The sequence below is a fragment of the Gekko japonicus genome, unplaced genomic scaffold, assembly GCF_001447785.1.
Source record: "Gekko japonicus isolate JY-2015 unplaced genomic scaffold, Gekko_japonicus_V1.1 scaffold1388, whole genome shotgun sequence".
NCBI lineage: Eukaryota > Metazoa > Chordata > Lepidosauria > Squamata > Gekkonidae > Gekko > Gekko japonicus.
In genome coordinates this window covers 279628-303806 of record NW_015164228.1, presented here as the reverse complement: position 1 = coordinate 303806, position 24179 = coordinate 279628, and the positions used below count along the sequence as shown (strand labels likewise).

The following is a 24179-nucleotide window of genomic DNA, read 5'->3' as shown; positions in this document are numbered from 1 at the left end:
AATGGAGTACAATGCCATGGAGTCCTCCTTCCACAGCATTCGCTATATGCCTAGGAACTGATATCTGTAGGCAGGAGATAAGCTGTAACTCTGCAATGCTCCCTCTAAGCTATGAAGTCCTGTGAGCAAAAATTCTACTCTGTGAGCTACTGGCATTAAAGTTGTGAGTGAGCAATTTGGCTACTGCATCAATTAGTTTGCTCTGGAGTCATCATCCTCCTTCCACAGCATTCACTTTATGCCTGGGAACTGGTATCTGTAGGCAGGAGATAAGTGCAGGGGATCCCCAGGTCCCACCTGGAGGCATGGCATCCCTATATGCTGGCCATGAAGAGCAGGAGGCTGGAAGGAGCTAGTGTGGCTTGGAAAAGCGGGAGGGGGGGATTTTAAAATCCTGCCACAGGTTTTGAGTTCCTGGAGTTCTCCTTGGGCAAGATAGCTACTTGTAAAGCGGAGGCTGGGAAAGAGGGGAACGAAAAGGCAGCCTGTTGTCCTGTCCCTAAATACTGCGTGGGGTGGGGGGGAGCAGTTTGATTTAAGGTGCCTGAAGGAGAAAAGTTAAAGGAAGAGATTTTTAAATTCCAGGCAGCCTGAAAGAGAGTGCAGTCATGGCGAGGGAAGGGGGGGGGGCAGGACATTTTACAAACCCAGACAGCATCCCTTCCTCCCTTCCTAACGTTCCAGAAATCAAATCCAGAAGTGTGTGCGTGTGCGTGCCTGAGCTTCCACTTGTTTCCAGGTGGCAGATGTAGTGATCTCATGTATCTCAGTGGTCCAGGCATCCCAGTCGGGTTGCTATTGCGCTGCTTTGGGGTTGTATTACAGCGCCATAGCGCTCTTAAAAGAACATTACATTAAAAAAAAAAGACGGAGATCGCCCGCGCGGGTGCAAAACAAAGCACCGCAGTCTGAAATGACAAACCACTTCAGAGACGGCTCCTTGCCAGTAGGGGAAAGGTTGTGTGAATCAGTCGTCCCTGTACCTGTTAATTCCAAGACGGTACAATAACAGTTTTAAAGGGGTAATGTGAAATTCCCCAGAATCATTGAGTTGGAAGGGACCTCCGGGGTCATCTAGTCCAACCCCCTGCACAATGCAGGAAATTCACAACTGCCCCCCCACACACACCTCCAGTGACCAGTGTTCCCGGCTCACACATTTTTGTCTTAGCTCAGAAAGTATGGCTCCAGAGCATACTAATTTATGCAGCAGCCAAATCACTTGCTCGCAACTTTGATGCCAGTAGCTCACAAAGCAGAATTTTCGCTCACAAGACTCCATAGCTTAGAGGGAGCATTGCCAGTGACCCCTGCTCCATGCCTAGAAGATGGCGGGCAGAGGGGGGACCCTCCAGGATCCCAGGCCAAAATTGCTTCCTGACCCCAAAGTGGCGATTGACATTTCCCCGGACGTATAAGAAAGGGCCACAAGAACTAAGCACTGATGCAACCCTCCCTGCCCTCCCTTTCATGATCTGCCTGAGTTCACAGAATCAGTTTTTTCAGTCGGTCTGTCCATCTGCTTTTTACTATTTAGTGCCCCTGGCTTTGGAATGTGTTTGCAATAAGTGCCCTATCACCCCACATGAATGCACATGAAGCTGCCCTATACCGAATCAGACCCTTGGTCCATCAAAGTCAGTACTGTCTGCTCAGACTGGCAGTGGCTCTCCAGGGACTCGAGTCAAGGTCTTTTGCATCACCTCCTAGAAGAAGAAGAAGAGATTGGATTTATACCCCGCCCTTCACTACCCGGAGGAGTCTCAGAGCAGCTTACAAACTCCTTTCCCTTCCCCTTCCCACAACAGACACCCTGTGAGGTAGGTGGGGCTGAGAGAGCTCTTGACAGAAACTGCTCTTTTTCAAGAACAGCTCTTATCAGAACTACGGCTTGCCCGAGGTCATCCAGCCAGGTGCAAGTGGAGGAGTGGGGAATCAAACCCGGTTCTCCCAGATTAGAGTCCGCGCACTTAACCACTAAACCAAACTGGCTCCTATCTGATCTTTTTAGCTGTAAATGGAGGGGATTGAACCTGGGACCTTCTGCACACCGAGCAGATGCCGTACCACTGAGCCAAAGTCTCCATTGCCTAGTTCACCATGCAAGGTCCTCTTAGAGGTCCCCACCGTACATCCTTCCAACAGCAGAACTTCCTGGGATGACCAAAAAGCAAGAGCAGTTCCACAGCCTCTTCGCTCACAGTCATGTCAGATGTACTTCTTCTGTGCATCTTGGATAGATGTGTGAACTCTGTTTTGCTTGCTGGAACTACTGATCGTAGTAACTCATTGTTCTAGCAGCAGAAGCTAGGGCAGGACGATACGGTATGCACGTCTCTCTTCCACAGGCGGGACAGAAGCACCTCGATAGGGGTGATCTTCAGAAGAAAAATGGCCTTAGCAGGTCCAGCCTCCCCCCACCCCCTTTTCAAACACTGTAAAACGAAAACCACCTTTCAAAAAGAACTGTGGAACTTACACAGCCCCTCGTTGATAGCCTAGCCTAGCCTATCTTATATAACCGTTGGGGAAAGAGGTTTGGGGACAATTTGGAACTGCCTGTACCGTGAGGTCGTCCGGGGATGTTGCGCTGGGGAACCCACGCCCCACCCCCTTTTCAAACACTGTAAAACGAAAACCACCTTTCAAAAAGAACTGTGGAACTTACACAGCCCCTCGTTGATAGCCTAGCCTAGCCTGTCTTATATAACCGTGGGGGAAAGAGGTTTGGGGACAGTTTGGAACTGCCTGTACCGTGAGGTCATCCGAGGATGTTGCGCTGGGGAACCCACAGTTATGGAAGTAAGTTTGGTGTGGGTGATAGGAAGTGCCCTCAAGTTGCAGCTGACTTTTGGCGACCCTGTGGGGTCTTCAAGGCAAGAGACGTACAGAGGTGGTTAGCCATGGCCTGCCTCTGCACGGAGACCCTGGTCTTCTTCGGTGGTCTCCCATCCAAGTACTAACCAGGGCTGACCCTGCTTATCTTCCGAGATCTGACAAGACTAGGCTAGCCTGGGCTATCCAGGTCAGGGCCAGTTTGGTGGGGACCCTTAAGAGGGGCCTTCTCCATGTCTGTGGAAGTCTGTCGCCTTTGGGACTGCCTTTAGCCCCCTTACTGGCAGGTCTTCTGCCTTGAGCTGAAGACCTTTTTCCTGGAAGCTTTTTAAAATGACATTCTTGCCCTGGTCTTAAACTCTGGACTGAATCTTTTAAAAACAGGGCCACTTTGGTGGGGACCCTTAAGAGGGGCCTTCTCAGCAGCTGCCCCGTGTCTTTGGAAGTCTGTCGCCCTTGGAACTGCCTTTAGCCCCCTTACTGGCAGGTCTTCTGCCTTGAGCTGAAGACCTTTTTTTTTGTTCCTGGAAGCTTTTAAAAATGAAATTCTTGCCCTGGTCTTGAACTCTGGACTGAATCTTTTTAAAAATAAATAAATAAATAACTGTTTGAATTATATTGTTCTTTTTGTGTTTGTTGTTTTATTCGTGGGTCAACTCTGGCACTTTCCAAAGCAGGAAGGGCACATCTAGATGGCCTAAATGAATAAACAAAATGCATTGCAAGAGAGAATGTGTTTAATAATGCCACTCTGTCCTGATCTCAGAAGCTATGCAGGGTTGGCCCTGGTTAGTACTTGGGTGGGAGACCACCAAGGAAGTCCAGGGTTGCCAAGCAGAGGCAGGCAATGAACTCCCATCAGTGTTCCCTCTCAGCTGAGTTAGCGTGAGCCAGCTCACAGTTCTTTAGCCTCTGGCTCACACCTTTTTGCCTTCGCTCAGGAAGGAGGGCTCCAGAGCCAACTAATTTATGCAGCAGCCAAATCGCTCGCTCACACCTTGAATGCCAGTAGCTCACAAGGTAGGATTTTTGCTCACAAGACTCCACAGCTTAGAGGGAGCATTGCAACCTACCTCTGAATATCGCTTGCCTTGAAAACCTTACAGGGTTGCCATAAGTTGGCTGTGGCTTGACAACACATTCCACCACTCTGCTACTGCAGCTGTCCTGCACCCTTGTGGGGAAGGACCCCTGAGACATCTGCCACTCTTCCACCATGCTCCAGCTCTTTGTAGTCTCAACCTCGTCTCCCCGGTTGAGTCCTGCCAGTTTAAGCATTACGCTGGACTGTGATGGACTGCACTTTCTAAAAGCCTAGAAGTGCCGTACAAACAGTTGAAGGACTGTGAAGGGTTAATTCTTCACTGAAACAGAGAGCCTTGAGCAACAGGCTGCTCCAAGCAGTCTGATTGGTTAGCATCAGCTGAGCAGAGAAAGTCTGGAGAGAGCTGCATGCAGAGGAGGGATTCAGTCAGATTTCTGCCTTGACTGAGTTCAGTCTGATTTCAGCCTTAGCTGAGAGCAATTTAACACAGATGGAAAATTGGGGGAAAGTTGGCAAGGAAGTTTGGGAAGTAGGTGAAGACTCCCATTCGGGCCAAGGAAAGAGGATAGATCTTTTAGAGAGAAGAAAATTCCCTACCCAGTCAAACAGGGAGTTAGCTCTGAAGACTGCAGAGATGCCTGGTCTGGTGTGGTTAGAAACGGCCCATGGAAACCTTAAGAGTCAGTTAAAAACTCAAGATGAGTACTGGTGTTTCAGGAGAAAGGATTTGGGTACTGCAAAGGGTATACCAACCTTCTGGAAACCCAAAGAGTTAAAGATTACTCAAACAGCATATGCTGAAGGGTTTAGGGGAAGCACTAGAAGAAAAGCCTCTCAACATAAAGATTCAAGTCACTGTAGAAAGCTTAAGAAACTCTCATTAGCCTGAAACATAAGAACCAAAGTCTGTGCATGTACCGGTTTTACCTCAGAAATTTCAGCCCCTGTTTTCACCTGACCTTTCCCCTCTATGTTAAGTAAATTTTTGTCATTTTTGAATTTCAAAACGCCTCAGAAATTTCAGCCCCTGTTTTCACCTGACCTTTCCCCTCTATGTTAAGTAAATTTTTGTCATTTTTGAATATCAAAACGCCTTGAGTGCCATTTAAGTTGTTTAAGTTAAAGAGGACTCCTGATCCTTCCCCTCAGGTTCCACAGCCCAAAATATCGTCTATACTGTGACAGGTTGGGACAGCCAGAATTCTTCAGGAAAGGAGAAAACAGATAACTAGCTTCAGTCACAGAAGGGACAGAGAAATGGAGGGAAAATCTTGCCTCAGAGGGAGGGAATGGGATAGCTGCTGATAACCACCAATTAATGCATGGGTATTGCAACTGCACCTGTATATCCTTTTCTGCTGGCAGAGCACTTCGCTTAGCATGCGCAAGGGGATTGAATAGCAATGCTGTCCCAGCCAGTAAACATAATTTGAGAATAGAGTCACTCTGTAATTTGTCACTTGGCAGTTTTTGTTTTTGTTTTCTGTCTTGGAGGAACAGCCCGTGGTGTAAAAGAACCCAAAGACCTCACAATAGGCATTTTAGTCTCTCTTCGCAAATGAATGAAATAATGAGAGTCTGAGAACAGCTATAAAAAGCTACAGAACTCTCGTCTCCAGAGGGCCAAATTCATGAATTGATTTAGCTGGAGAGGGAGCAGGAAGAACATAAGAACTGCTCTCCGGATCCGACAAAAACAACCCGTCAGGCCCTGGCATTCTCTTTGGGGCCGTGGTCAGTTAGAAGGCTCCTGGCAGACTTAGGATGGGAAAGCTCTTCTCTGTCAGTTGTCCCCCGTGTGGTTGCCCATCTGTGTGTTTTCCTTAGATTGCCACATTGCTGGGATTACAGGAATCAGAAGTGGGAACTGTTGAATCTGATTGATCTGGTCTAATACATTGACCTGAGCAATCAGTCAGGTTTGCCAGTGGCTGCAGCTTGGCATTTGGGAACCCGTGGGCGATGGCGGAGCAAGCTGCTAATTGGAGGTATAGTGCCACTAAATGTAGAGGTCCTGTTGGATACCATGGCAAAAAAAAAATCATTGTTAACCTCCACAAATATATCTAAACCCTTTTTTTAAAAAGTAAGTAGCCATCCCGCACCATGACCTAGATAGCTCTGGCTAGCCCGATCTCGTCATATCTCAGAAGCTAAGCAGGGTCACCCCTTGTTAGTATTTGGATGGGAGGCCACCAAGGAAGTCCACGGTTGCAGCGCGAAGGCAGGCCATGGCAAACCACCTCTGAATGTCTCTTGCCTTGAAAACCCGACATGGTTTCCGTATGTCGGCTGCTGTTTTGAAGGCATTTCCCACTACCAGCCATCAATGAATTCCATACATCGATTTATGCTTTATCTTAATAATAATCTCCTTTCCACATGGTAAATATAGCCATTGTGTATTAGAGATTATTTTCTCTCTCTTCCCACACAGGAAATAACTTGGTAAACTTCTGATCATGTCCCCTCCTGGTTAGCAGTTTTTCTTTTTGTATTTTTTTCATATCTGCATATGTGTGCGTGTGCGTGCATGGGTCAGTGTGTGTTCACCTGGACGTCATGGCGACCTCTGGTGACTGACTTTGTGTGCAGCTGAAAGTCATGGCGATCTCTGATGACTGACCCCTACTGGGGGCCTGGAGAGGTGGCTGAATTCAGAGAGGTGGCTGAATGAAGCCTTCCCCCTCCTCCCACCTCTGGTATTTCAAGGAAGTCTCCCATCCAAGTACTTGTCAGAGTGGACCCTGCTTAGCTTCCAAGGTCTGATGAGATCAGGTTTGCCTGGGCTATCAGGTCAGGGCTGTTAGCAGTTTTTCTTGATTAAAACCCACAGGAAGCTTACCTTATACCAAGCCAGCCCACTGGTCCACCTAATACGGTAGGGTCTTTTCTGACTGGTGGCGGCTCACCAGAGTTTCCGGCATTTTAATGGAGTTGCCAGAAATTGAACCCGAGAGACCTTCAGTGTGCAAAGCATGTCCTCTGTCCACTCAGCCGCACCCCCTCCCAAACTCAGGGCCAAAGTAGTTGAAGGAAATCACAGATCTCCTGATGTCTTTTTAAAAGTTGAAGTCGGACTAGGGTTGTGCAGGGAAGAGTAGGGAAGGTTAACTTTTCTACCCTGTGTCTTTGCCCGTCAAAGCCAGTTCCCCCCACACTGTTAATAGCACTTTAAAGAAAAAATACAGGTGCCTATTTCTTGCCAGTCTTTTTTCTTTATAAGGCTATATTAGCACAGGTGTGGCATGGGGGGACAAGGTTGGTTTTGATTACTGAAACCATGCAGGAGTTGAAGGGTTAACCCCCCCCCACACACACACACACACACACAGTTGACTGTAATTCAGTTTAACAAGAGACCACAAAGGTCTGGTTATAGTAGTCCCAGGGTCTGTTCTGTTTTGACTCAAACACGCCCCAATCATTTCAGCGTTTCTCCATAAGGAAGATGATGCATTTGGGTATGTTCTAAAATAGTTTTGGAGATGGGATGTTTGGGAGATCAGACCTGTTTCCATGATGCAGTTAGATGGCGAGGGGTCTGGAGACCAAGTCCTATGAGGAAAGGTTGAAGGTGCTGGGTATTGGTTACTCTGGAGAGGAAATGACTGAAAAGTGATATGATAGCCCCTCTTCAAGTATTTGAAGGGCTGTCCTATAGAGCATGGAGTGGATATGTTTTCTTTTGCTGCAGAAGGTTGGACCAGAACCAACGGGCTGACATTAAATCCGAAGAGTTTTCAGCCTAAACATTAGGATGAACTTCCTGACAGAGTGGTTCTTCAGTGGAACAGGCTTCCTCCGGAGGTGTTGGGCTCTCCTTCTTTAGAGGTTTTTAAGCAGAGGCTAGATGGCCATCTGACAGCACTGTTGATTTTATGGCTCACTGTGAATGTGGGCAGATTGTGAGAGGGGAGGCAGGAAGGGATGAGCCAGTGCTTGGCTCTTACGGCCCTTTCTTACTTATTTATAAATTTATAGACCGCCCTCCCCTGAGTACGCAAGGCTCGAGGGTGGTAAATAGCAGTAAAAAAATGCTCACAAGACAAAACAAGGCAAACAAATTGAATAGTATGGAATTAAAACATTTTCAGGTGGCGCTAAAAATGTCAAGATTCTAGATTGTGCCACTATCTTGCAGGAAGGGTAGAGATGAAGAAGGGGGAAGGCCAGATAGGATGGTACCTGTCGCCAGGGGTCGTTTCGTACAAAAAGAGCTAAGGGAACTCATTAGCATAACTCATTAGCATATGCCACACACCCCGACATCACCGGAAGTGTGTCATAAGGCCACACCCCCTGACATCACCGGAAGTGTGTCATGAGGCCACACACCCCGCCCCCAATGACCCCAGCCGCCGCCACCGGCCTTGCAGCTTCACTGCCGAGCCCCATGAGGGGCCCGGCGGTGGACCTGCAAGGCCAGCGGGAGTGCAAGGAAGCCCCGCGAAGGCCCTCCCTGGCCCCAGGCAGGCAGGGGTGGGGAGAGGCAGGGAGGAAGCAACTTACCCTCCCTCTTCTCCTGCCTCCTCCTGGCCGGAAGCAGGGGGCGGGGCTTCGTCATGTGCCCCGCCCCCCGTACCTCACCCGGGGGAACTGTGTTCCCCCGCGATCCCCCCCGAAATGACCTCTGCCTGTCGCTATCCTCAACCGAAAGCCTGGTGAAACAGGTCTGCCTCGCAGGCCCTGAGGAACGGCATTAGGTCCCACAGGGCATGGATGTTACCCAGCAGCAGGGTCATTTCCTAGAAAAAGAGGTGCAGGAGCTCATTAGCACAACTCATTAGCATAACTTATTTGCATATGCCACACCCCCTGACATCACCGGAAGTGTGTCAGAAGGCAACACCCACCGCTCAGGCTCCACTGGACTGTTTTGGATGGCTAGCTATTAAGGGGGGGGGACGGACGTGCAGATCAGTCCTGGCAGAGGAGGGAGAGCTTGTACCTGAATAAAAATTGGTCTTAAAGGTACCACTGGACTGTTTTGGACGAGGGGGGGGGCTCTGCAACTTACCTGGCTGCTTCTTGCACTGACTGAGGGCTGCTGGGAGCAGGGGGTGGGGCTTGTTGCATGTGCCCGCCCCCTGGGCTCTTTACTGCCGGAGCTCCGCTCCTGTGCGCTCCTGCAGGAGATGACCCCTGCCCAGCAGAGAGTTCCACCAGGCAGGAGCCTGGGCTGAAAAGGCCCTGGCTCTGGTCGAGGACAGTCGGACGTCTTTTAGTCTGGGGATCACACCAGTAGGTTTTTTTCTGCAGGGCGTAGCGCTCTTTGGGGGACAGACCAGAGGAGGCAGTCCCAGAGATACGTGGGTCCCTGGCCGCTTAGGGACTTGAAGGGTAACACCAAAACCTTGAACCTCACTCAGTACTCCATTGGGAGCCAGTGCCCAGGGTAATGCCAATCACAAGTTAGGGGTCAGGAAGGAATTTTCCTGCAGGCCAGATTGGAGGTTTTTTGCCTTCCTCTGGGCATAGAGCAGGTAGCACCAGGGGAATGGGCAGGGGGGAGGCAGCTGGGAATTCCCTGCATTGTGCAAGTGGTTGGACTAGATGACCCCTGGGGTACCTTCCAGCTCTATGTTTCAAGATAAGTTTAAAGTAGTGGCTTAGTGGTCTTAGGAGGAATTCTTGTCTGGTTAGAGTGGAACTAGGGAGCCATTGCCCCTTCGAGCCCTCTCTTTTTTAAAAACAACAACAACAACCAAAAATGCTATAAGCTATATCGTATCGATGAATGGAGCACTGATATGCTACAGGCATTTCTTCTGACTGAACAGCTGTGAGGAAGTGTGCTGGTGGCAGATCAGTGTTGGATCTGATGATACACTACAGCCGTGCACGTGTTACAAAAGGAACTGGAACCCAGTGTACTCTCACAGTGTTGTGAGCTTCTTTTCTTTTGAATGTACATCTGTTTGAATCCTGAGAGATGCCTATGGCGTAAGCCCAATTCTCACAGTTTTTCACGTGGTAAAACCGCCGTGAAGCAACATCCCTACTGTTAGTTTTTGAGGGTTTTTTTGCTTTTTTTATGAGGAGCACGTTTCTTTCAAACATGTCCCCCCATGGTGACAAATGGTATTTAGTTCCCCATTGGGTCTAGAATGCAATATCCCACCATATTTGTTGTGCCAATGAACTTTCCCTTGTCGGAAAGCAAGCAGGAGAACTGAGCACCAATCTGAAGACATGTCCTCTTTCATTGGTTTCCAAACTGTCCCTTTAGGGGGAGAGCCCTTTCTACCTTGACCAAGGCGTTCCTCAAACGTTTGCTGTGGAAAATTCTAGAATATACTTTAGAAGTGCAGCTAGGCCTTTTGCCATCACGTTTTGTTCCACATGCTCAAAACTGCCCTTAAATTACAGAAAAAGGAAAGATTGGCAGTGGCGAGCAGGCAGCCATCTTTCAGAGAAGCGTGTCCGCTGTTACTAAGCTGCTTCGTGAGGAATTCTCGATACGCTTCCATTGTACCTCAGGACTCCTCAAGCACAGCTTGAAAGCCATTTGTGCCCTAGTAGCCAGCTTGATCCCTGCTTTCCCGACATCCTGTTGTCATCCTTTTTTTCCCGTCTTGGCCTCAAAAGTGTGTTTCTTTTTCTGCTCTTTTTTTTTCTTTCTGCCATGCGCTCTTGTCTGTCTCTCTCCTCTTGATGCTCTGTGGGGAACGGGCAGATTCTGAACAAGTTGACAAGAAAGGTGAGTGTTCAGATCTACGTTCAACATCTTCCCGGAGTATTTCTTGGAGGGGGGGGACTGGGGGGAGAGGGAATCACGTCTCAAGCAGTGAAATCTGCTCTTCCAGTTGGGTTCTGGAGGGCATGCTGACATCTTTTTTTTTTCCCTCTGAAGCTTTATGCTGTAGCTTTTTACTGCACTGCTGCTTTTTAAATTTCTAATTATGGCTGGCTTGTTCTTAACCCTGGCTTTGGTTTCTGCGGCTGGCTGCTGTTTTTAAGAAATCGTTGGGGTTTTTTTATTTTAAATTTCATGTTGTTAGGCTGCCTTCATGCCATTTTGTGACAGAAAGGCAGAATACAAATCGTTTTAAACCATTAAGACAGTAAGCTTCTGTTCCTCACCAGATTCCTTTCTCTGCAGCTTCTGGACTGGCCGAATATGACTACCCAACCAGCGACAAAGCCTTGCTCTATGAGTATGAGCGGAAAGTAAGTCCATCTTGAGGTGAATGCAGACATACCTTCTGTGTTCTATTCACTGAGTGTCCTGTGGGGCAGTTTTATTTTAAAAAGGGGTTGCAAGTTTTAGAAACTGTGGCGGTGGTGTTGCCAAACTCTGCCTTTCCCATATACAGAGGGATCTTAACACAAAGGTGTCTCTCAAAGTAATGATTCCCAAAGAGGACAATGGGGTGTTGTGGTTTCAGTATTGGACTAGGATCTGAGAAATCCCTGCTTTGCCACAAAACTCGCAGGGTGTCCTTGGGCCAGTTACAGTCTAATCTTCCTGACAGGGCTGTAGTGAGAGTAAGCTGCGGGGAGCGGAGAATCGTCTGCCCTTCTTTGAGTTTCTTGTGTGTGAGATGTGCTGTCGAGTCACTCACAATTCATGGCATCCCTATGAATTAATGTCCTCCAAAATGTCCTGTCAATAAAGGCGTGATAGAATGTGAATCCTGAGGGGTTGCCGTTGTATGGAGGGCTGTACCACTTTTGCGCCTGCTGGCTCTGAATTGTCTCTATCAGGTATGAAAGGAGATGTTTAAGAGGGGAAAGATCTGGTTCCAGTGGCCAGGGCCTACATATCCTCTGTGTGGTACAGAAAGGAAGGACGTTTATTTACCCACAGTCCTCTTCTGTCTCCCTGTTACAGCCACCAGCCCTTGATCCTTAAAGTCATTTTCTCTCCCTCACCATAGGTTAACGTTTCTGCCTCGGACCTAAAAGGCCTGGTGTACAAATCCCAAGAGATCCAACGGGACGAGTTGGTAAGTGGCTCTGGAGCCAGCCCGAAACAGCTTCACCTCGCCTTCCCACCTGGCCAGGTGTGCATCCCCAGTCCCATATCTTCCTGTTCTGTGTGTTTCCCCTTCCCCTCCATACTTGTCCATGCAAACTCAACCCACCCATCTGTGCAAAACTGGATGAATCAGAGTCTCTGTCCCACCTTCTTTTGTGTTGAAAACAACTCAGCAAGAGTCAGTGTGGTCTAGTGGATAGTGTCAGACTAGGACTCCTGGGTGACCTGGGTTCAAATTCCCACTTCTACTCTCAGCCTGGCCTACCTCACAGGGCTGTTTGGGTGAGAAAACGAAGGAGGAGAGAGCAGTGTCCTAAAAATTGCTTTTGAGTCCCAACTGAACTGTGGGTAGAAAAGAGGGATATAAATAAATGCACAAACCAAAATGCATGAAAAAACTTGGCGCTGCTTCCTCACTTTCCAGTTGTTCAGGCTGTCCCAAACACTTCTGTTTGATCACATGTGGGAATTGCATGAGAACGGGAGCTTAATTGTGTTAATTCCTTAAAGGGGGTTTGCATTTTGAAAGTCAGCCAGTCGGAGGCTTTCAGCGACATGGCCCACTCCCTACCTGGAACGTGATTTGGTGGCAGCTTGAAACACAGCAGTGTGGGCAGGCTGATCTAAAGTTTTAAGTTTTGGTGTGAACTGCAATAGTTCCCAGGACTTTGGTCATGGCACTCTGTGAATGTTTGTATGTGTGTGCGCGCGCATGCATGCACATAAAAATGCACTTTTGGAGTGGGGCAGCTGGTTGCGTAATGAGAACTGTCAGTGTGGTGCAGTTGTAGCAAAACTAGAGGGCTACACCAGTCTCCAAGACGAAAGAAGGCAAAGACAAATGCCGATGGTGCAATGGGGAAATTAAACTGTATTGAGGGAGCACTAAAAAAAGCTCCTACGCTTTTCGCAGTAGCATTGTCCGGGGATCCTTAAATATGTTTATCTCCCCGCTTTCCTGACAGCTGCGGAATTTCTTTGCTTTTTTTCATCGGAGCAGTTAGGGTGTCATACTGGGATCCAGGAGACCTAGGTTCGAATCCCTGCTCTGCCAATAAAGCTTGCTGGGTGACCTTGGGCCAGTCATGCACACTCAGCCTCACCTACCTTGCAGGGTTGCTGTGGTGATCAAGTGGAAGAGAGGAGAACAATGTAAGCTGCTTTGGGATCCTCATTTGGGGGGGGGAGAGAGAGAGAGAGAGAGAAAGAAAGACAAGGTATAAAATAGGGTTGCCAACCTCCTGGTGGTGCCTGGAGATCTCATGCAATCACACCTTCTCACCAGAGCAGAGAGGCCAGTTTCCCTGGAGAAAATGGCAGCTCTAGAAGGCAGATGCTCCAGCATTATACCCAGCTGAAGACCCTCCCCAGGTTCCACCCCCAATCTCCAGGAATTTCCCAACCCAGAGTTGGCAACCATAGGTGTAAATAAAGATATGTAAATATATGTAGCCACTTACTTGCAAATGCACTACCATGTGGAAACACACACACACATACACCCCGCAAGCTCCGGAGGCACCAAGGTTACAGAACCTGGTTTTTTCTGGCACCTGGGGTTTCTAGAATCACACCTATTAATTAAAAGAGCCGTACTGGCAACTTCCTCATTCTCTAGGCAAACCACGGAGGCTCTGGCTCCACCAAGTTCTCCTGCACAGCCGTAGGGCACATGTCTGATTCTCCCCGCCAAACAGATGTTTGGCATCCTTTGCTTTGACAGTGCCAATCTCTTGGTGTGTGTGTTGGGGGGGGGGGAAGAGGTGAAGCCTCCCAGCCCACCTCCCTGCCAGAAAGGGGGAATCGCTCCTGATAAAGGTGGCAGGGCTGACCATCTGTTTGGCAGGTGTGCGTGAGGTTGAGCAAAGGAGTCAGATTGCCCGCACGGGAAAGGTTTGTTTTTTGGTGTTTTTTGCTTCCCCTATCTCCTTTTTTTGGAAGGGGGGGGGTTTGCACGTGTGGACAACCTCTTCAGCACACACAATCCAGGCTTCCAAGCACAGAGCGCCTCAACCCAGGCAGCTGACGCTTCAGCCCTCTGACATTGGACCCCCTTTAGGACTGGCAGAGGAGAAAATTCCATCTGCTCCGGGTGATTTATGATCTTAATCTCTCTGCCTTTTCTTTCCCCCCCTTTCCCACTTTGCAACGTCTTCCGAAGACGATTCAGTGTGTGTCATTCCTGCAGATTTATCACCTTCACTGAGGAATGGCTCGGGTGTCTCTCCCGCCCCCTGCTCCCCACACCCCCCCTGTCTTTTCTGTCTACGGCAGATGCAAAGCACTCATTTAACTTCTCCCGCAATATTTCTGTCTGTCTTAAGTGCTCTTTTTTTTTAAACATCTTGATGGTCTAATGACCCGAGCTATTCTCCTTGGCGGGCTTCCTCCTCCTAATGCATCCCTTTTAAAATTCTTACCGTGAGCTTTTAGAGCTCTACCAAGATGCCGCCAGTTTCTCCTTTATCCCCCCCCCCGCCCTCGCCCTTCACACACATACCTTATTAGACTTTATTATTATGTTTAAACTGAATTTCAGATCTTGAGGGTCTTTTATTTAGATTGCGTTCCGCCTTTATGGAGAGTTTTAAAATACTAATCAGTCCTCTTTTGGCTCTTTATGGCGAAAAGAATTTTTTTAAAAAATACATAACCCTCTGTTGCCTTATTAATGGCATAAATCCGACATGAAATTTGGGATCTGTGTTCAAAATCCCCCAATGTGCGATCTGGCTGCCAAAAGCAGCTGCAGCCGCCTCCCATGTGGGGAAAGGGAGAGGGGTTTATTCTTTTTTTCCAGATAGTTTCCCTGATTCAAACGTCATTTGCAGCTGCTTTAAACCCTTGTTTTACCCCACATGGATTGCAAAGCAACGGGGGAGGGAGGTTTTTGGTTTGGAAAATGGTGCCCCTCCCTCCCAGCACTGTGACCCCCGTCTGTATTGTAGGTTTCCTTTGGCAGTTTTTTGCAAGCAGATTGCAGGGGGGGGGGGCTTGGTCATTGATTCCCTGCCATGTCCCATGCAGGAGCCGATCTACTATGAAACTAATGAAGCTTAAGCTTCAGGGCCCCTAATCCTGGAGGGGCCCCGAATCAACTTTTTTTTAAAATGAGCGAATTTTTCAATAAAGTTGATGGAGTTTTTTAAAGTTTGTTATTAAAATAAGGCTATTTTAGTGACAGAATCATAAGCCAATGGGTTGAAGTACTCAATATTGACCTTAGAATATGCTCTAATACCTGTTCCATATGGCTTCAAAATGTCCTTGTAATTGGTCAGATTTCAAAATTGCAGCACCTGAACCCCCAGCTGTGTGGGCTCGCTGAGCTCACCAGAATCTATGCATAGCCTACATTTTGGCAGCTGGATCCTTGAATCCTTCGTTGGTGCACGGCTTAATGGTTCTACTGCTCAGCCCTTAGCCAATCAGAAGGGGCCCCCATAACAGTTCAAGTTTCAGGGTCCCAAAAATGTAAGTCCGCCACTGGTCCCATGACATTTGGTCTTTACTCTCCTATAACTATCGGCCTTGTTAGTGGGGCAGGTTGCTGCAATGAAGGCTTCTCACGTTTGAAAGATAGTGCATGACCTTGGTTCTTTTCCCCCAAACCCCCCACAAAACTTGGTATATTTTTGGTGACAGAGAGTGAATATAAGAGACCCACTGTGGTGTAGTGCTGAGAGTGTCAGACTAGGATCTGGGAGACCCAGGTTCGAATCTCCACTCCGTCATGGAAGCTTGCCGGGTGACCTTGGGCCAGTCACATACCCTCAGACTAACCTACCTCATTGGGTTGTTGTCAGGGGTTGTTTCGTAGAAAAAGAGCTAGGGGAACTCATTAGCATAACTCATTCGCATATGCCACGCCCCCTGACATCACCGGAAGTGTGTCATAAGGCCACACCCCCTGAATGCGCTCACCTGTTTCGGGAGAGGGGATCAAAGTGTAATACAACCCTCCTCCGAGACTTGATCACACCAATCTCAACTCTCTCTTGGGTCTTGATGCCTGCCAGTCATTCCCCCTGCCTGGGGGAAGCCGCGTTGGACCAAAATACAGTCCAAACTGCTGTAAGGAACACCCGTCCACCCTGAGCACTTACAGGGTGTGTCAAATCGCCATTTTACCCCGACTGGAAGCAGGGGGCGGGGCTTCGTCGTGTGCCCCGCCCCCCACACCTCACCCGGGGGAACAGCGATCCCCCGCGATCCCCCCTGAATCGACCCCTGGTTGTTGTGAGGATAAAACAGAGGAGAGAAGAAAGATGCAAGCCACTTTGGGTCCCCACAGGGGAGAATGACGGGGTATCAATAAAGTAACATTTTAAAAATATTGCGAAGATGTGAGAGAGAGACCCATGGGTTGGGTCCAGTGGAGGAAACGTCCACCAGCAAAATGGGATTTTCTCCTCACCCCTCATCTTGCGTGTGTTTATGTGCCGTCAAGTCACTTCTGACTTATGGCGACCCTCTGAATTAATGTCCTTCAAAGCGTCCCTGTCCTTAACAGCCTTTCTCAGATCTGACCGTGGCTGGGGGGCCCCTGGCTGCCTTGACTGAGTCCATCCATCGCATGCTGGGTCCAGGGCCGGCCCTAGCATATTTTGCACCCTAGGCGAGGATCCCTTCTGGCGCCCCCCGTGCGCCCCCCGTTCAGAGCCAGCAGGGGGCGCTTTTGGCACGGGGGTGGTTGCAGTTTGGTGCCCCTAATGGCTGGGGCGCTCTAGGCGAATGCCTAGGTTACCTAGTTCGCGAGCCGGCCCTGGCTGGTCTTCCTCGTTCCCTGCTTTTCCTGGCATTGTGGGCTTTCCTCTCCATCTTACGGCAGCCTAAAGGGCTCCCCAAAATGCCGGGCCCCTGGGAACAACAGGGGACTCCCCCGCTCAAATGCAACAAAAGGCGAATCTGTAGTGGAAAAAAGGATTCAGCAAAAAGCTGTCAGATATTTCCACTAACGCTGGACCCAACCCCCATGCGCTTTCTTCAGGGCACACCGGCTTTTGTGCAAGGGGGATGCTTTTTGTGCAGGGGGAAAAAATAGCTGACCTTATTTATTTTCCGGCTTTTCCTCCGTACCATAATTGTGCCTGTTCTTCAAAGTAAGATTCGTTTCCCAGCATATTGCTGCCCCCGAGCATTCCCTCGAGCGCTTCTTTTCATGTCGTTGACATAATATAGTTTTTAAAAACACACCATTTCGGGGTTCTGTCTTTGTTACGTCCTATTCAAGGGATCAGACCGACAGTGGGGCTGTGCAGCTTCTGTTCTCTCTGCCGCTTATTAGGGTGGTAATGGGGGGGGGGGTCGGGGAAGAAAAAAAAGGTTGCAACTGGGAGGGAGAGAAGCTGCTAGTTTTTATATACAGAGCAGTTAGGTCTGAGGTGTCAAACTTATTTGTTATGAGGGCCGGATCTGACATAAATGTCACTTTTTCGGGAGGGCCATGTGTGTCATAAAATGTAACTCTAGGTACCAGAGATATAAACTTTATAAAGGACACTGGCAAACCCAATTAACAGAACTATTTTTACTCAAAATACAAACAAAAAAGTTGATTCCTAGCAGTGAAAGCAATTGACTTACTGGGGAACACACAAAAGACCCAATAAATGTATTTAATCATATGCAAGATTAGGGTTTTTCCAAGGGATACCATAAAAGGGGGAGTATATAGTTCATACATACCAGTTGCTTGAGGGCTGGATAAGAGCCCTCAATGGGCCGGTTCCGCCCCCTGCCCCCCCCCCCCCGGCCTTATGTTTGACAACCCTGGGTTAGGTCATTTTAAAAAAATGGGGAGAGTTAAAATATGTGCTCCTTCACTTATAGCCCAAAATAATGCAGGAAACACTTAGGTACATGATTCAGTTAAATGTATACATGATTTAGTCAAATGTATAAATGAGAATTGGCATGTTGTACTGGGTTAGAGTGTTGCAGGTGGACCGGAGAGATCTGAGTTCAGATCCACCCTCCACCCTCTGTCATGAAGCTCATTGGGCCTTGGGCCTGTCTCACACACAGCCTAACCAGCCTCACAGGTTCCAGGGGGTGGTAGCCGTGTTGGTCTGAAGCAACAGAACAAAGTTTGAGTCCAGTGGCACCTTTAAGACCAACAAATTAAATTCTGGGTATAAGCTTTCATGTACATGCACACTTCTTCAGATACATACAGGGCTGTTGCGAAGATTAAAGCGGAGGAAGACAACACATATATCGCCCTGAGGTCTGTGGAGGAATAAACTGCAAATGAGTGAATAAACAGGGCCTGAGGTCACCAAGGGGAGGGATGATTGTACCTCATGACAGCCAGCAGAGTGTAGTGGTTAGGGCATCCAAGTAGGACCTGGGAGACCTGGGTTCAGATCTCCTGCTGGCTTAGGGCTGCCATTCCCCTGACGGGAGCAGGGGTTTGCCCGCTTTCGGGCCTCCAGATCTGCCGGTGCCTTGTTTGCGCTAACGTGCCCAGCACAATGATGTCACCCAGAGGTGACGTTGTCACACTGGGCACGTTGCCGGGTGGGGGAATGCTTGATTGTTTAAGGAAAAACCATAGAGTTTTTCCTTAAACAATAGACCGTCCCATGCAACGTGCCCTGCGTGATGACGTCACTTCCAAGTGATGTCATCGCCGGAGAACTCCAGGACCAGGGTAAGACCTGGCAACACTGTGCCTGCTATGGAAGCTCACTGGGTGACGCTGTAGCCAGTTGCTGTCATCTTTGCTGCTGATTTCGCCGGTCCCCATCAAGCTCTCTGGGAGAAATGCATGAGGTTGCAATCTGAAGAGGGTACTGGGAGCAAAGTTTGCCCACTGCACATTGCAGATTCTGAAGATGAGGGTGCTGAAATACACCCCCTCCTTGATGGTCTTGCCTTGATGGTCAAAGAGAGCCATCCCCCCAAGGACAGCAAATGCATACTGATAGGGCGCCCATTTTTATTTTTTTAATATTACTTTTAAAATATCTTCTGTCTGCATCATACCGTACCCTTTATCCGAGCAGCTGAGGAACAAGGTTCTCCCTTCCCCCATTTTATCATCACAGCAGCAGTCCTGTGAGGTAGGTTAGAGTGGAGGTCCACAACCCCCCCCCCCAGTCGTCTAATTCTTAGTCCAGTGTTCTAACCCCCAACACGATGCTGGTTCCTAACTTAATGAGCCTGCCCTGTGGAATGATGCTGAGCCAGGTCTCTGTCCCAAATGCTTTTTCCGTTCTCCTTCAGAGCTAGAACTCCGTCCTGGGTAGTGAAGAGACAGCTTTTCCACAGGCCTATAGCCGGTGTCCTGGCGAGGAGGGTGGCTGAAAGATGCGGGGGAGGGGGGGCATGGTACTGAATCAGTGCGTAACACTCAGGGACCTACATCCAGGCAGTGCAAAAGGGGTGAATGTTATTCATTAAACATGAAACCAAATTAATTGTATAACCCTTTTTTAAAAAAATTACCTTTTTGTGCTTATCTATGATCCCCTTTGCACTTATTGGCTTAGAACACTGGAAGACAAAAGCAGTTATATTCTAAATAGAATACCACCTCCACTTATTTCCCTTCAAGAGAAAGCACTAGGGGAACCTGGCCGCTTCCAGGTTTCTCCAGTCGCTACGGCCCTGTTTCTGGGCATGTGCAGAGTGCCTTTCCCACACTAGTCAGGGCCAAAATGATTATTATTTACAGCTGGCTCTTCCTATTCTTATCCCCTCCCGATAATGTTTCACGGTTCTTACGGTGCCATGGAGAATTCCAGATTCCCCATTAAAATTGGTTGACTCTCTGCCCCCCCACCTCTGTTGCAATATTAAACTTTAGTTACACCTTGGTTCCTGCCTTCTCCGTACTTGCACTTCTTTTACTCCCATCTTTTATTTTATTTCATTTATTTTTTTTACAAGAGGTTCGCTGGCATCAGATTACTCGGCAGGAAGCAGAGACGTTCCAGTGCTTCTCTGTGGAATCCCAAAGCATAGGAAATATATCCTGCAGGAGTCCTTTCCCCACCCCCTTATTTTTCTAGAAAGGGTACTTTCCCCATGACTGAGGTCATCTCTCTGTTTTATGTCATGTTTCACATCTTAGCTCATGGATTTTTATTTTCATTTTTTTTAAATTGCATCCCAAGAAAGAGTCATCTCGGCTACATTTCTTTGGTTTGTGGTCCCAAAAGGCCTTGAAGAAACTAGAGGCCGGAATACAGTACTCTGTCCGAAAAGGCAAACCCCAGGAACCGATTAATCCTTTTGAATTTGGCCACAGGTCTGTTTTTGTTCTCGGAGAAGGCAAGTGAGAACAGCCTCCAGGTTCAAGCACGCTGTCAGAACTGATGCGCAGAATTGCATTTTTAATCAGTTTGGCAGGATTTTGAAGCGGCACAATATGGCATAGGAAGTGACATTTTTGAATTCCAATATTACATTCTACGAACTGTAGTATCATTGGCGAAATGTCCCCGAGGGCGGGGGAAGAGAGACGGGTGTGCTAAGAACAAATCCCATTTTATTTCTGCTCTTAGCACCCGATGAAGGCTGTGGGGGGATCAAAAGCTTACGGAACACTTTGCAACACTAGCGGTAATCTTTACCTAATCCCTTTTCTTCGTCTCGTTAAGTAGCACCTTTTTGTGCGCGCGCAAATTCCTTTCCCGTCTTTATCCTCCCAAACAGCCTGGTGAACAAGGTTCACTTTTCCTACTCGACAGATTAAAAAAACACACACCTGTGAGAACAAGCGATGCGCTCAAGGAGCTTACAAGGTAGCAGCAGACCCCTGTTAGCCGCTGGCTGAACATTCAGCCAGGAGCCGCTGTTAATCCTAGTGCACGCCGAACACACAAAGTTTGTGCTTCCAGATGCATGTTTGACTTAATTCCCGCTTTAAGAGTTTCAGGTGCACCTTGAAAAACTTAGGTGCCGAGTATAAAAGAAGAATATGTGAAATGTCTTTAATCTATGCAGGGCTGCCGAGTGTGGAGTGTGGGGGAGGTTACAAAATTTGAGGGACCCAGGGAACTGGCTGAAGGGTAGCCACAGCCAGTGTTCCCTCTAAGCTGAGTTAGTGTGAGCTAGCTCACAGTTTTTTATCCTCCGGCTCACACATTTTTGTCTTAGCTCAGGAAGGATGGCTCCAGAGCAAACTAATTTCTGCAGCAGCCAAATCGCTCGCTCACAACTTTAATGCCAGTAGCTCCCAAAGTAGCATTTTTGCTCACAAGACTCCACAGCTTAGAGGGAGCATTGGTCACAGCATACCTGTTCTCATCAAGAATTTTGTGGGCGGTGGTCCAATAGGGATGCCAGCCACCAGGTGGGCCTTGGGGATTCCCCTGGAATTCCAGCTCATCTCCAGACTACAGAGATCAGCTCCCCTGGAGGAAATGGCTGCTTTGGAGCAGGGGTCCTCAACGTGTTGCCCAGGTCCCCCACACCTTTTCTGGTGCCCAACAAGTGTTTTTAGGAAGGGAGTGGGGCTTTTTCCCAGCAAGGCTTCTGATTGACTGTCGGAGATTTGACTGGCTGTGCGGATTTTTAAAAAAAGTTGCTTTGGCAGCAGCTGCCACCACAGCACAAGGATCAGCACTGTGTTACTGAAGCTAAGCTGTGGTGGTCATTTTGTGGTTGGTTCCACCTCCTTTGGCAGCCATTTTGTGGTTGTGCCCACCATGCTGTGTCAGATTCCAAATGTGCAGACTCGAAAAGGTTGAGGACCCCTTGTGACGTCCTCCTTAATGGGGAAACTGGTTTTCCCTTAAAACACACTCTGTTCACATAAAGTTAGTAGATTACTGCTGCCACCAGGATTTTAAAAAATCCAAATCTCACTATTATGGTAGAATGACCCTGTGTCTGGGCACTTCCGAGGACTATGTGGACCTGAGGAAGGACTGTTCTGACTGCTGGGATAAGTTTAAACAAATAATGATTTATTTATTTATCAAAGAACAAAATAGGTTTCTGGGTATTTTTGAACTGTTGTTGAAGAAAGGAACTTGTAAATATAACTGATAAAGCTGGGCTTCACACACTGTCTCTCAAAACGCCAAAACTCAACTCTGACAGCCTTAGCCACACAGGCTAAACTCTGCCTCTCTTAGCCACACAAGCTAAACAGTTTGTCTTAGCCACACAGGATAGACTCAAACTGCTTCTTCTGCCATACAAGCTAAACTCAAAAACTCTCCACACTCATCTCTCCAAAAACACATAATCACCTCAGAGACACCCCTCCTCCCACACTCTCAGTTGTCAGCCAGTCACATCACACTCATCTCCCTCTATCACTCTCCTTACATTACTGCAGTCAAACTAAACATTTAAAGAAACACACACACCAAAACATGAAATCATTACACCCCTGCTTTAAGGGGTGGATTCTGTGGCATTGTACCCCCCGGGGGCCTGTCTTCCCCAGGCTTCACCCCCAAATCCAACCTGGGGCTGGTAACTCCCCCTCCTCCCCCAGCCAGTGGCTAGGGAAGGTCAGGAAACACTATAAGGTGTGTGGTATGGGGGGGTGGGGAAGGGCAGCTCTTGGCAAGCCCCAAGCATATGACCGAACAGGGACTTGAACTTGACTCTTAGCCTCATGATCTCGCAAACTTCCTTAAACATGGGAAATTCCCGGTTATATAACTTTGGTAGTTATACCCTCCCCTGCACAATTGAAGCACTAGCACCGTCCAGCATTGGTGTTCGCCTGGGGCCAGGGAGGGCCTTGGCGGGGCTTCCTCGCACTCCCGCTGGCCTTGCAGGTCCACCGCCGGGCCCCTAATGTCAGGGGGTGTGGCATATGCTAATGAGTTATGCTAATGAGTTCCCCTAGCTCTTTTTCTACGAAATGACCCCTGGTTATACCCTCCCCTGCACAATTGAAGGACTAGCACCGTCCAGCATTGGTGTTTGAAGGGGAGTGCTCAGAATGCAGTGAGGCCGCCACCTCTACCTGTGCCAGCCTGCCATTTCATAAACCTCTCTGCCCTCTGCTGATCCTGTTGTAGGCACAAGGGGGTGGCGGGCATCAGCCTTTGGGGAAAGGAACAAGGTTGAGACAGCGTAACAAAACCTCACCAGATCTTTTCCGTCGCAGGAACCGGACACCTTGGTGACCATCAACAGGGGTGCCCTGATCGGCCTTCTGGTGGTGGCCGTGGCGGTTGCCATGGTGATCATCGTCAGTCTCCTGATGGTCCGCCGAAAGCCCTACGGGACCATCAGCCACGGCATCGTTGAGGTAAAGTGGGAAAGGGCACTGTGTCTAATCCAGCCCCTCCTCCTGTCTCAAAGGCAGGAGTGTGTGTCTCCCCCCACCCCACCCCCAAGAGCAACACCCATGCAACTTGGTCCACAGTGAGCCACAGAAAGGCAATGGTGGAAGATTGTCAAGCAATACAGTGCACGGAAGGGCAGAAATACACCACGCCCGGTCTAATCTGGCCTGACAGGCAAGCTCCCTCGGACCCCAGGTAGGGCTAACGAAGCCCGCCTTGGATGCAAACCAATTCTGTTATATTGTTTCCAAGAAAAAAAAAACAAGTGCCTTCTGTGACACATGAATCCCATCATCACAAACATGATTTTGTTGTTGTTTTGTATTCGCTTAGCTCTCACTGTTTCCCCACCACAACCCACACAAACAGAAAAGGGTCCTGGGGATTGTAGTTTGGTGAGTGTCCTGAGAAGGAGGGGCAATGTGGCTAGAATGCTGGGATACGATCCTGGGAGACCGAGGTTCGTATCCCCACACCGCCGTGGAGGCTCGCTAAGTGGATTCTGAGCCTGTTACTGTTCCTCAGCCTCACCTACCTCCCAGAGTGATTGTTGTGAGGAAAAAACGGAGGAGAGGAGAACAATGTGGGCCACTTTGGGACCCCCATCAGGGAGAAAGGCAGGTTATAAGTAAAGTAAATAAAATAGATACTGAGAATTCTGTTTCGTCGCCTCCTCCGTGTCGCACTACAATTCCCAGAACCCTTTGCAGTTCCTAGAATTCTCTTTCCGCCACACATTGAAAACCACTTCAGACTCCCCAGGTGTTTCTCCCAACGCATCTTGTTAGTGAGGGGGCCCCCTCAGTGCTCCCAGTTGCTGTTTTTGTCTTTAATTCCCCTTTCTCTTCCTCCCCCTGCCCCGCCCCCACCCCACAGGTGGATCCTATGGTTAGCCCCGAGGAGCGGCAACTGAACAAGATGCAGAACCACGGCTACGAGAACCCCACCTACAAATTCTTTGAGGAGATGAACTGAGTCCCTCGGTGCTAAGGGGTGGGGTGGGGAATGTGGTGTCACTGGGGGAGGCGGGCATTACCATGGGGGTGGGAGG

At 48.8% G+C, this 24179-nt stretch overlaps 1 protein-coding gene across 2 annotated transcripts in view; it reads left to right on the top strand.

Moving 5' to 3' along the window:
- Window positions 1–24153, top strand: part of APLP1 (amyloid beta (A4) precursor-like protein 1) — a 57754-nt gene extending 33601 nt beyond the window's left edge. Inside the window, exons 12-16 of one of the 2 annotated variants that reach the window (XM_015408574.1) lie at window positions 10560–10583; window positions 10986–11053; window positions 11764–11832; window positions 22948–23091; window positions 24005–24153. In XM_015408574.1, the coding sequence (XP_015264060.1) occupies window positions 10560–10583; window positions 10986–11053; window positions 11764–11832; window positions 22948–23091; window positions 24005–24103 (404 nt within the window). In that variant the 3' untranslated portion in view covers window positions 24104–24153. The remainder of the gene's footprint in view (window positions 1–10559; window positions 10584–10985; window positions 11054–11763; window positions 11833–22947; window positions 23092–24004) is intronic. The other variant, XM_015408575.1, reaches the window with a different exon arrangement.
- Window positions 24154–24179: the final 26 nt, after the last annotated feature.